Genomic DNA, 13,815 nt, shown 5'->3' with positions numbered 1-13,815 from the left:
TTTGGTTTTGAAAGTAAATTTAAACTATAAATTTAAACTTTAACGGGGTCTTAATGTGGTCAGCGTCACTCACATGTCCCAAAAAAAAAACGAAGAGAAGGAAATGGAGCACATCGTTGTTATCTTTTGCTCTCTTTATTAAGCAACGACGCCATATGGTCACCCTCTAGATTAATTCTGTTTGAGATGTGCAACATAATAAACTAAACAGTTTCCCGTAATTGTGAAAAGGGGTCTGATATTTCTCTAACCACATGTTCGTATCCATTTCACTTAAGGGGCTGGCAGAAGGTGGCAAACACAGTTTGCTGTTACAACAAGTAATGTTTCTCTGCCTGTAATGACAGACATGTCTCTGGGTGTAAGAGTTGATCAGAAACATGAAAGAGCTGAAGTATTTTACTTAGTTGCCGCTGGATTTTTCCATACACAATAATCTTACATGTGCTTTATATAAGATAAACTTATGGGAAGATAAGAGTCGTTAAACAAACTAAGTCAAGAAAGTGTTTGAACAAACCATTACTGAAAACAATTGTGGAGGAGGTATAAACATAAATAGAATCCTTACACACCCGAAAAAGCTAAGCATTGTTTACGCTTGGTCGATATCAAGGTTTTGAACTAAAAATGTAAAAGATATCATAGAAGAGGCACACGTGTCCTCACCAGTTGATGATTTTCTTTATGTATTTCTATATTTATGTACATCCATACAACTTGCTAATCAGTACCTCTGAGATAGGAAAATGTATAATTTGTTAGAACTGTGTAGAGGTTTTAAAACAAAACAATAATAATATTTCACATTTTCGGGCCCCTATATATATGTTATTTCACGTTAGGTAATATGACAGCCTCTGTCATACGTTTTCGGCGTTGATATCTTGCAACCTCTACCATTAGTATGTTTAGTGTGTTTCTTATCCCTTAATAGAAATGTTTAGCTAGAACCGTTGCATTGTCGTTCAGTAATTCTAAGGTTCGGTCTCTTTGCTGTTGTTCTATACAACCTTAACAAACATAAGAGTATATAGTTTCATAAAGGACGCTTATCTTCCTAGATTACAGTTCCTGTAGCCTTGTGTTTACAAATCACATTTTTCTAGAAAATACTTACCCTGTGCGATGATAAATGTTCAATTATCGAATTTTTATCATATTATGTTCTTTATCTCAAGTGTTCAGCTAATAAGGCTGACTACGTCAATGCGGATTCTCTGCATCTAATATTATTTTTTTATTTCCTTTCAGACGAAATTTATTGCGCTAACGTTGCGAAGAGTGTTCGCCTCGTATGGATTCGAAGACGCAGCTCACTTTTTGTAAGTTTCATTTACTAAAATAGACTTATACCGAACTCTGCTGTCTTATTAATATTTGTTAGTAACTTGACATTGGAGGACATTAATATCTCATCAACATTTTAGTATTTAGCAAATGCATAATAAACTTAACATCATAAAAGTTAGCAAAATAGAATACCTTAGTAGAAATGAGACCAACTGGCGTCCTATATCTGAACAGCAATGTCCAAACATTAGGAGCTCTTAAGAGCTGTCCCCCATTCCTTTGGTACTTATCATAAGGTAGTAAAGATGTTTGCCATTGCGGTATTTAACGTTTAAGAGGACCAGATGCTGATTTAACCTTTATTGCTTATTTTTATAACTTACATTTTATTTTCGATGATATTATGCTCTGGATGTTTGTACATCTTTAGAATCCGACTTTGATGCTTCCTGCTAGAATTATTAGGTAGGCTACCAATGTATAGTACTACAAATTAAATATATGTGAATATTGCCTTTCTTCTTCTATTCAATTCATCAATTGTCGTCGTATCTTTTTCTTGAATATGCGCCATTTCCCCCAATTGTAGAAGTAACGAAGGCTTAGAAGAAAAATCAGTCGAATTTTTTTTGGAAGACGACGATCCACCACCATATGAGATTGATCAGATAGAAGAAGAAAAGTTAGCACGCATAACAGCCAAAGCTGCCGACGAATTGGGTATGTACCCTAATTGGTTTCGGAAATTAAGGGTTGCCTAAATATCGCATAAAATAGTATTTCATCTATCTGAAAAGATACCTTGTGGGAAACTATGGAACGTTTCATTTCCTACCGGTCACATACTAATGAATAATCTGAAAAAGTTTAGAAACGTTAGAACGGTCTTTCACACTTTATCCGGCAGAAGTGCAGTGTAATGTGGGATGGCAAAATATTAACTTCATATGAGGGATGTTGTCAGCGTCTGCAATGAGAAAGGAATTTGTATAGCAACGAATGAATTCCTCATTAACATTTGCGAAACATGTTTTAGTTGGCAAAGACACACTACCCCCTTTTCCTTCAAATAATAGAGCTGGACCATCTTCTTATTGCGGCATTCTTAACTCACATATGCACGGAGCAAATTTTGTCAGATCTATTGAAAATATATCTATTGAAAATATCCTTGTTCCAGAAATCTAATTCTAATAGAATGAGCATAATTGAACCGTGACGCTTTGCATTGAGTGTTAGAGTTGAAATGAAATTTCCATCAGTTAAATGACAGAAGAACCTTTACCAGTTAGTTCCACTACACGAAAAGAACGATAAAGCATTTATCCAGTTCACAAATGGGACGTTTTGGAGAGTTAGGAACTAGAATCTTGTTCATCACTTTAGGTTGACATGTCGGCCGAGTTTGTTGTTTCTTTTAACATGCACGATGATAAAGTTGCAACATTTCCCCTAGGTGTTAATGTGAAAACGCGAGCCTTTCGTGAAGACATTCGAACTGTATAACAAATTTTGCCAGGAAGAAAAGGTATTGTTTGATAGTGGTTGTTTGATCGGTTTTGTAATAAAATAAAGAAAGCAACATGTGTTATCAACGTTTCATAAACTAGTGCGCGCACAATAACGAAGGGAACTGCATTAAGATACGACTTTTGTTCTTGCAATTATACACGCTTCGTTTGTTTTTGTCTTTTAATTACACCACATTATTTAGAAAATGAACAAGGTTTGCGGCCACAAGGAAACAATTATCGTATTACGTCATTAATGATATAGTTTATTAATTTGTTCTCCTGTTAAAATTTGACAGCATCTCGGGAAACTTGTTTGTTCTATCTGCTCTTAATTTGACAGGTCTTGAATATCGGGTATTTATGGATCGTTTCGGAGAAGAGTTCTTTTGTTTGTGTTTCGAGTTTTATGGTGGCATTCTCGGTGCTCTTGGTGGAACTTTGGTCGATTTCTTTTGTAACATCGATGGGGTTAATAAACCAGTATCATTAGATAAGATGGTAAGATATTAATGATTGTCATATTGATACAAAATTATATTTAAAAATGTTGGACATGTTGAGAATGAATGTTTTGCAACCATGACGTCCTAAACAATGGACAACTAAAGAGAGTTGTGAGCGTCTTGATGCCGAATGTACCTAACTGACAATGTACAGAAACATGGATGTCATCATTTTGATCTTGTTATTACCTAACGGTTATGTATGTAGTTATTTGCATGTCATAGATGATACATTGGATCAAGGTTGCTGGATTATTAAGAAATTCTATAAACATAAACTAAATTCTTAATTCTAGTGGAGTTCTATTTTGCGGGGTAAAACATAAATTCTGTGCAAATCCAATTGTCCCCTTCTTATGAAATATCTTATGATTTTATTTTTAGAATAATGTATTGCATGCATGTAGACAATGTGATCTCAATGCGGTAATGTCAAACCTTCGAAATACAATGACTAGAGGCACTTCACGGGAAACAAGGAAACAAATGATAAATTTAACTTCTCTCAGAATCAAAAAGACATGATATACGTGTCGTGTTATATTTTACAGGTGATATCTAACAAAATACGAAAGGTAACGCAATTTGCATGTTGACAAAGCTATCATTTAGTACTGACATCAAACGTGCTCCTGCACACAGTCGCCAATCATTGGCAAGGAATGATGTTTATCAATCATATTTAACTCAGTTACAAACGTGTTCAGAAACGGTTGCTCGAATTTTCGAGGCCATAAATCTCACATCAAAATCATTCTTTCCTTTGGTTCATGTGGACAATCCGCGGGGTACTCGATGGTAGATATAGGGGGATACTATATGCAAACATTAATCACTTGCCTTAACTATCCCTTACTTCAAGAAGAAAAAAACACGATAGTTTTCATCAAGGGCCAGGTTATGAAATTATAGATGTCGTTGCACGAAGGGGATTTTTACAGAAATGGGGAGGTAATGGCATACCAGAGTTCAATATATGACACCCTTTCTCTTCAAGTGTTCATGTCATGTTATTTTATATCTTCTAAAGATTCGTCCACTCTATTACTGTTTCAGTGAAGAAACTCTCTCGATTTCCATCCTCCTCTTTCGTGCCATGCTTGCTTCCACTCCACAAAGACAAACCCACCACAGGGAAAGCCTTTCTGGTGAATCCACTGAGAGTGAAAAACCTACCCTCAGGTTAAATAGAAACAATTCAAATTAAGAATTCATTGGATGTTACTTTTTCAAAACTCATCCAGATACGGTCACCGGCTATTGGTACCTCTCATAGTGGAACAAAAGGCTCATTAGTCCTTGTCTCTCTTAGGCCCTTAAGAATATTTCACATTCTTCATGAATTCTTCCTTTTTCTGATCAGTTTTCTAAATATTCCTTTTCTCACAGAGTCCTTCTTTCAGATGCTCAAAGGAAGGGAGCAAAAACATGACCTATCTTCATTATTATTCGAACAGTATAAGCCTTGCCTTCAGCATGGTTGGTCAAATACGGATGGCCTCAATTTTACTTTTTAATACTTTCGTGGAAGTGAAACTTTTACGCCAACAGAACTCGGAAGAATGTTGTCATAGTGTGTACAGTGTCAAACCCTTATTGACGAGTGTTCAAACACCAGTCTCAGAAAATGCACCCTTTACACAAATCAATGTTTCTTCGAATGTCAAAGACACCAAGTTACCAGTTCAAATTTTTTGTGCTGCGTATCCCTTCCACGTGTTGTTTAATCGCGGATTGGTTATACAACAGATAGGAGACACTGTTATGAGGATGATTCAAACGCAAGCTGCCTCCGATGGACTCAACTTTAACTCTTATTTTAAAGTCCTCACCCCGCCGATGAAAAGAGTGACGTTTGAAAATATGCTCGCAAATATAAACAAGACATTCATGTTGTCAACTACAGGGATTGGAAACTTAGCAAAGAATGAAAATGTCTACCCGGTAAGTAAACGCATGTTCATCGGTTCCTTCCAAACGTAGTTACATATTATCACTTGGAGGAGCTATGAATTATGATACACAATGTCGGGATCATATTTATTCCCTTCTATCATATCATTACAATTCCAAGGATCCATTCTTCATAAAAATAAAAAAGTTCCTCTGCAGTTTCGAGGTGGATGTCTGCTACCGCCTTGTAGATAATGTTTGTGTACTATGCGGTGTCATTATATACATACTACTACATAGGAAATTAAATATTTAACCGGAAACCGGAACGCATTGGTGAACATTTTAAAAATAAATTCTATTTTTTGTCAACATTTTATTGTTGAAACTTTCCAGGGTTATCATTTGTAATTACCTGCCTCAGTAAATAATAGTTATTACTTTTCAGTTACCCTATATCTATGAGATTTGACTACTCGTTTGAACTCTGGATGTCAGAGAAATCACAAAGTCTCTCGTTGTAAAGTGGAAAAGTAAATTATTCGTCAGCTGTGCCAACTTGCAATATGATACCATAAGTAAAAATGTTACTTTATTTATTTAAGTGAAATGAATATTATATTAGAGTATTGTTAGTACCACGATTGGATGGGATATTTCTTGTGTTCACATGGTAGACAACACTTATTGTAAAGCCATACGTCAATGAGTGAAAAATAATGTTTATTACATATTGTTTCCCCTTGTAACAAAGCGCCGCATAGCCCACAGGTATTGCTTCATAGTTCTTTAAACAAAACCATATAGAGGAATGTATTATATGAGAATCGATTTGGATATTACGATAGTCATCAACTTTCGATGGGAGTGAACACTACTTTAACAGTTAAATTCGAGAACTGAATTTTTTGCTTCCTGATAGTATAGCAGATTTTCAGAGAACATCGAAGTTTCTAAGTAAGTTTAGATATCATTAAGGCCTACATATCTGCTCTTTTCATTCCTCATCTACTTCTCACATTCCCTACAGAAAAAAAAAACCACCAACTTGTCCTTCTAAACAAGAAATAGAAAAGAAAAGGGGATAAAATCTTTTTGGTTATCAAGGCCAATCAGACTAAATAAACGTACTGAACTCGAAACGCCTTGCCAGCTCATTTCGCTTAAATAAATTAAGATGGCTTATCGAGTTTACGTACTTTCATAACCTTAAGCAGAAAACACAGAGAGAAGTTGGGAGAAGATTGATTGGATTGCGGGGATGGCTTTGATGTGTGGAGGTGTTGGGATGTTGAAGCAAACGTTATTACCATTCCCTGTGTCTAATCTCGAGTATGAACACATTGATATAAGGCTACGGTTTCCGTCATCATCGTCTCCTTTCTATTGTCAGATATCTTCATATAGATATGACGAAGAAAAAAAAAGATAACGGGGTTTCCAGGGTCTGATCACTTGACAGAAATATCTGTATTCTAAGGCAAAATATGGAAAATGAATTAAGTCATAACGATATTACTTTCATTGATAAGATAAAGGCTGAATTTTCATGAAACATGATCAGTTTTGGAAGTTCTTATCTATTTCGCTTTGCTGACTTACGGTATGACCATTACTATTACCCTTGTAAAAACATTTGTATTTTACGAAAATTAACAAAAGTAACATCGTGCAACTACATAAGCTGACCCATCACAACTTTGTCTTGATGTCACAAAATGAGAGGTTTTGTTTCTCCGCAGTAAAGTAGATAAATAGAGTTTTTTATGTTAAAGTCGCTTTTGAGCAGACCTTGATCATTTTTTGTTTCGATTTTGTTCGATAGTAGACGTCCATAGCGATGCACCATATGAGCGTGAATGCTCAACATTCATTTCAAATTGTGAAGTAAAATTTTATTGTCGAAATTTTGACGGTTGTGACAAATTCAAGTACTTCCTCTCCTCCGTCATTCAGTGAAATGAATTTGAATGATATATTAGTTTGATCTTGTTTAGGGTTAACCCAGTGGACGGGGAAAAAATACCGACAAAAAGTTGCTATAAGACTGCATCCGCGAATAGCCAACACACCAGAGGAAAAGTTTGACCTAAAACGTTATCATTATTTCTCGTACCATCTAGATATGAAAGTATCAAACCTTCCTTTGACACTGCCCCATATAATTAATGGCTCGGGATTAATTGCGTTAATGTTATCGTTACCCTCCTCATTGTACTATAAAATCTACCTCCAGGGATGCTATAAATTCTGGAGGAAGTGTAAGGAATGAATTACAGTTAGAAAAGATCATAAATAATATAATGCTGTATTCAAAGTCACTTGTCCTCTGAGATATACCAGGAGAGTGTAAAATGTAATAGATGTTAATATGTTTGTGTAGATGAATGTTTTAAATGTCGACAAATTGTCAGGCGTAACTGTCGGCGGCTGAGATGTATCTACTAGTCAATCCGTTGAATTTCATTAAAGACGAAAGTATTGCCTAAGTTTCATGGAAAAATATATAAATTACAATTCTTTAAATTCTTAAAAAAATATGTTTCCACAGCAATGGAAAGGTTATGGAAATATCAAGAAGTGGCGTCAGAAACTTTTGAAAACAACTTATTAACTTGCAACACGAATTTTACGTCGATACAGTAAGAAAATCATACTTGTGCATACTTATACGGCCCCCAAGATTGTTGGAATACTTGTACCTTGCCAAGACTGTAAAAGCTGTTCCTGAGCTGAGCGCGAAAATACTTACGTTATAAACGTGTACAGTTACACAAGAAACCAAATGGATACAACACTTCGAACAGTACAACAATTTTAGCCTATGAGAGTACAGTTCTACTTAGGTGTCCGAATACGGTTTGCTTACTAATCTGAACAGTCAACTTTAGAGATAACAAATGAAAGAAAGTTTTATATGTTATTCAATTGCTACAAAATTGTGCAAAGTAACATGTTGTGTTGTGGGAAGAGTTTCATGAAGCCAAATTCCCATCGTTGACTGAATTCTTGTAATGAAATTCTTTCCTTACAGATAATTGTCAAACCGCAAACGCTAAACACACAATGAAAGAGATGAGTAAGGCTTTATGACCCAATCGAAGTTCACTTACCGTATTGGTAACAACATCTTATGTAAATAAAATCCAATCTGGACATTGCTTTTAATTGAATCATCAAAGTTGTGACTCCACCTTTTTGCTAGTAATTGTAGGGACTACAAATAAAATAACAAGTTATCCGTTAAGTGTGTGACCCAATTTTTGACGCAGAAAAACAATACACGAAATTTATAATTAAATAAATTTAATAATTTTTATACACAAAAAAGGTAGATAAGCAAAGAACTTTTGAGAAAAATAAATCCATGAAATGTCCCGTCGTTTAATCAGCGAATTTTTCAAAAAGCAAGAATGAAGTTATCAGTGAGACCAACATCTGTTTTCCTATTTCACCTTGCAAGTAAGTGGGGTAGAATGAACTACCAATAAAACTGACTTTCCAAGAAAACAACTAAGATGTTTGTAGGACAGTCAACATGATGGATGTACTTGGTGTGCATATGTGTGTCTACAAATGAACCAAAACATAACGGCTATGTGAAGAAATAAGTATTTAGTTAAGGAATGTCTGTCAACGCTTGCGGCTATCGTCCCTTTTAGAAATGTCCATCGACTCGGTATGTTTATTTCAAGGAATCATGGGCCTCCATATTCATAAATAATTACACGACATTGTGTGGAAGTGGGTGGCAGCTTTTTATGTAAACTGTGACAATGTGATGGTAACCTCTTATTTAAATGGGTTGATGAATCATGAAAACAATAAGTTTTAGCGTCCAGGTCTCGCGCAGGCGCGGCGGAACGGAAAAATTATTGGGGGGGCTAATATGTGAAGACTTCTCAGCGAGCGCCACCATCGGTTGGCGCGGAGCGTACAAGTAAATTTTGGGTTTTTCAAACCCCCTAGATGGCCGGAAACGGCACTTACCGAGTGTTTCATGCTGCGAATACATAGCCCTAAAACATGGGTCTCAAGCCTGCAATTTCTCAGATTGCACGTAAAAATTTGTAAAAGCATTGTAATTTGTATATTCGATGGTGTTTTAAGAGAGTATACTCGACGTGTACTCGCAGAGACGTTTTTGAGTGTAGTAAATTACTACTTGCAATTAAATGCAATAATTACAAGGGAGTCGGAAGCTATTTTTGATTGGTACGGCGGTTCAGAATGTGGCCAACTATCATAATTATCAGGGGACGTTTGGTAGGTCAAACTACGCTACGCGCCACCATGGTTGGCGCGTAGCGTAATGGAGAAAATTTTGAAAATATGCCTCCCAGATTGCAGGAAATGGCACTTCCCGAGCTTGAAAACAAGACCCCTGCCATGCCAGAGTAGTAACATTTAGCCTACTTGCCGTCATCATTATTGAAAATTATTGAAACATATACCTCCGAGAATTTGTTTTCCCATATTTTAGTCCTACTTTTTTTAAACTTTTTTTTGCGTCGTGAATATTGGTCAGGTCCGGCGAACCGGCTCCGACGCCCTGAATTAAATAAATGTCATAAGAAAAAAACAGAAAGCATTTCTTAATGTCAACAAATGGGTAATTCCAAAACCATGTGCAGTTGCCAACAAATTTCTATGACCTAGCACTGTCATCATGTCATGAATGCATGTACCCTATACAGTACAGGTGAAATGCTAATATTGTGTTTTTGTTCGTTTAATAATTGATTGCGTTTAAAAATAAAGCCATGTTCCACGCCTTGCGTGTACTCGTAGTGTAAACGCAAATGTTCATGAGTGAAGCGTTTAGCTTATTACCCTCTTATTTAAAACACTAACATTCGATGAGGCATGATACAGACAATCAATTATCATATTTAATTATTACACCTATGTAGTATACGTGTGCATCGGACAGATCGACAAGTATGCATTAAAAAAATGGGCAGATGCACGTTTCGGAGCCTTGTTAAATATTGGGGGGGCTTATCATGCATTTGCCCCCTCAACTTTTTCATTGGGGGGGCTGAGCCCCCCCAAGCCCCCCCGGTTCCGCCGCCACTGGTCTCGCGTAAATATTAAGTAGCGAAGAAATGTTGAATTCAAGACAAGATTCAATCAACTGATTCAGTATTGTGTATAACATATGATGCTTCCGTAATCTAATATGGACTGCTTTTGCGATGTTCCTAATGCCCATTGTCATTGAACTAATTGAAATTCAAACGTTGTTTTCCTTCCAGAGAAGATCAATACTCTGACAGCATCAAACTTTGTTTTCTTTATTTATATATTCAACCTGATTTTTCAAGCATATTTGCTCATTTCACAGGTCACAGCAATATTGAAATTTCAATCTATAGATTTATAAGACAACAGTGTATGTACAGTGTCATTCTGAATAAGCTGTTAATCTGTTACATGATAGAGCGTATTGCGGATTATCATGGAAGCTAGCAAACACACATGAATACTATTATCAATATAAATGGGTGTCTTATGAGTGGTTCTTAAATAGGCAAACACTTAAAATTTCTCTTACATTTCACGAATGTTGTATAAACCCGTACTTAACGTCTTCCATTATTGAGTGTGTTCTAGTTTCATTAGTTGAAGGAATTTGTCACTTACAATATCCTCAATAAAATATATGTATAACGTTCAAGCAAAAGTTCCTTATACAGAAAATTCCGGACTACAATTACAAACATGTCGAAGACAGGCAATCTAGACTATTAGCGGTTTTTAAACGCTGTTACCCACAAATCTATTTCTTTATAATCTATTCTTTCAACAAAGGTCATTGTATAGTTGTAGCTCAAAGCAAAGAAACATCTAAAATACAAAACGCCTTAACATAAAAGACGGCGTCACATTTTGACGAAGACAATTGGAGAACCTTCGAAAAATATGTGGTATTAACTAAACACATTTAAGACATGTGTGTCCAATTAGTTGAAGGCAATCGATATAAACCTATAGCAAGTTGTGCAGCTGGCAGTATATCTGACAGAAATTTATTTGCCTTCCAGATCCAAACTCACCAATAAATGAGCCGCTTAAAATCGGTAACTTCATATTTTGTTTCAGGGACTGTTTAAAATCTGTTTGTATCCCGTTACAACTGCAGGATTTAAATTTCCATGTAGAAGAGCACATAACTCTTACATCATATTCTGTTGCAACTGTGTACTCTCGATTTACGCCTTGTCAGTTACTCTCTTTGGCTTTCGTTACTTTATGGGAACAAGTAAACCAGGACATTAAATAAAGACTTTTTTTCATGAGATAGGGATGAAGTATTGTTTCCACAACTAAGTAGAAATATGTAAATGAACATGTGCTGACCATATGGGTCACAATTCTTACCCCATTTTAGGAGTTATCTACAGATGGTCATGGAAGTACTAACGGTTCAAAACTGAGGAAATATCATACGACCTGCTCTTAACCGAGCATCTATTGAGTTCATGATAATTTTCTGCTAGACCGGCGCCTGATAAAGGTTACTTAAGGTTCATGTCCTTGGTATCATGGATTTTTCTCATTGCTCTTCAGGATTATTTTATATTCATTAATGTAGACGGTATAAGAAATCCTTCATTTTTCTCGAGACGAATAACTTCCTTAAATTATTCCCCTTTGGTTGCCATTTTATTCCCCTTTGGTTGCCATTATTTTGTTACAAGAAGAGATTACTTTATGTGCGTTTTATGTCTAAATTTAGAAAATACGTTATGAGTGATATCTGCAAACAAATAATGTATCTATCGTGTCTAATTGGAGGACAAAGTCTCGTTTTGAATAAGTTATCAAATCTTATTAAGGCAATAAAGAAAAATAGTACAGGATAGAGTATAGGTTATATCATGTTTGTAGATAAATAAGATAGAAAACGACATATTTCTAGGTACCTTCTATCTTAGTCTTAACAATAATTGTTTTCAGAAAGTTGAACATTATTCTTCAATCGTCGTTCCATGATTGAAGTTCGTTTCACTTTGGGACTTCATCTGTAATTAAAAAGGACCCACATATAAATTATAAAACGTAACTAAGATGCTTGCATTTGTTTGTTTGGTTCTACATGTGTTCATTTTGAGAATGTTCGCAATTTCTTTTACTTAAATCTTCCATTGGACAAACGTAGACTTCGCCATTAGTCTTAACAAAATACATATCATATGCACAAATTGGTTCCACTACGGTGCATAATAACCTGTGCTACGTAGTTGAAACATAACTATGACAGTGGTTATGTTGATCCTTCGTAAAACAGCCCTTTCCGTTTAGCAGATAGAATATTCTCTCCGATAATGTACATAAGTAATCAGTTCAAAAGTTTGACATAAATCTGAAAAGAGAAAAGAAAATTTATTTCTCTTTTTAAATTGGTTATAGTTTTTTCTAATAGTTTTCTGTCTGAAAATGGCAGACTTAATATAGAAATATATTAATCTCTTGAGTTGACGATAACTTTTCAATACCAAAAAATATGGTAATTCTTTTGGAACTGCAAAATCGCAGTATTTTTTATACAGGTACATCCTTGTGCATAACCATGAGTTAAGTTTGTCTGGGAAAGATTAACCATTTTCCTAGTTCTTATTCGTCTCATAAACATGGCTCACTATCAGACTGATCGTACAGAAACGTAACGTGCCTCTTTGATTAATAGTGGTTATTCGATATATCACCCTGATTTTGACATACAACTGGTGATGCAATCCGTGAAGTTTTGTAGATTTCTCTCCTGTAAATATTATGTGATAGTTCATCCTCGTCCTTCAGTATAATCATGGAGACTTTGAGGGTTTTGGCTGTTTTCGTCTTTTGTTTTCCTGAATGAATATCAATCTCCTTACACCGGCTTTTTGGATGATGGATTAGAAGTTAATTGTTTAAGGAAGGTGGCTACAAACCAGCAAATTCTCCCCAAAACCCCATATCTCAAATATCATGACAAGTGTTTACGCAACTCATCCAAATAGATGTGGCGGCTGGAAATTATCCGTGTCTTTTCCGTAAAAGAGTATATTAGATGAAACCAATCGTTACATATTAAGGAAATGGTTCTTTCATTTTCTCATAGTCAAGTGGGCAATTATTCTTAACAATTGTGTACACTTTCAATCTTATATTTAAGGAAAAGGAAAAAAGGGAATTGTAGAAAGAACACGAAACCCAAGAAAAGAAGCGTTATTTTTTTTAATGTAAATCCACTGATCAATCCGCCCAGAGGAAAGATCAGGATGAGGATAATCGATGGTCTTCATCCATTACTCTTTAGTTATTTCTATTTATAACATAGTGCGTAAAGGGAGTTTAGATTTGAACTCATCAATCACGGAGAAATGTTCCAGGATTAAAGGCGCTTCAGATCGGTTCAAGTTCATTTCATTTCCATGAGATATATATATCCCAAGATTAAGCTAAACTTTATTCACAGTTTAGAAGAGACCGCACAGAATAATTTTATAACTTATAAATAAAAATAAATAAGTTTGAAAACGTATACTTTAAGCAGGTAGACAGATTTGTTTTTTTTTCTGCTCGTGTAACGCAAAATTTCATGAATAATTAGTGAAAAGATTCTA

The 13,815-nt window shown here is 35.3% G+C and overlaps 1 protein-coding gene across 1 annotated transcript in view; it reads left to right on the top strand.

Annotated features, from left to right (window-relative positions):
• The window catches only part of LOC139979536 (guanylate cyclase soluble subunit alpha-2-like), a 60,524-nt gene that overhangs the window by 32,482 nt on the left and 14,227 nt on the right, over window positions 1-13,815 (top strand). The window contains exons 2-5 of the mRNA XM_071990451.1: window positions 1,255-1,325; window positions 1,883-2,013; window positions 3,148-3,305; window positions 4,700-5,254. Coding sequence (XP_071846552.1) covers window positions 1,255-1,325; window positions 1,883-2,013; window positions 3,148-3,305; window positions 4,700-5,254 — 915 coding nt within the window. The remainder of the gene's footprint in view (window positions 1-1,254; window positions 1,326-1,882; window positions 2,014-3,147; window positions 3,306-4,699; window positions 5,255-13,815) is intronic.

This window comes from Apostichopus japonicus, chromosome 14, assembly GCF_037975245.1.
Source record: "Apostichopus japonicus isolate 1M-3 chromosome 14, ASM3797524v1, whole genome shotgun sequence".
Taxonomy (NCBI): domain Eukaryota; kingdom Metazoa; phylum Echinodermata; class Holothuroidea; order Aspidochirotida; family Stichopodidae; genus Apostichopus; species Apostichopus japonicus.
The sequence above is the reverse complement of the archived record's forward strand: the minus strand, read 5'-3'. Positions and strand labels throughout refer to the sequence as shown.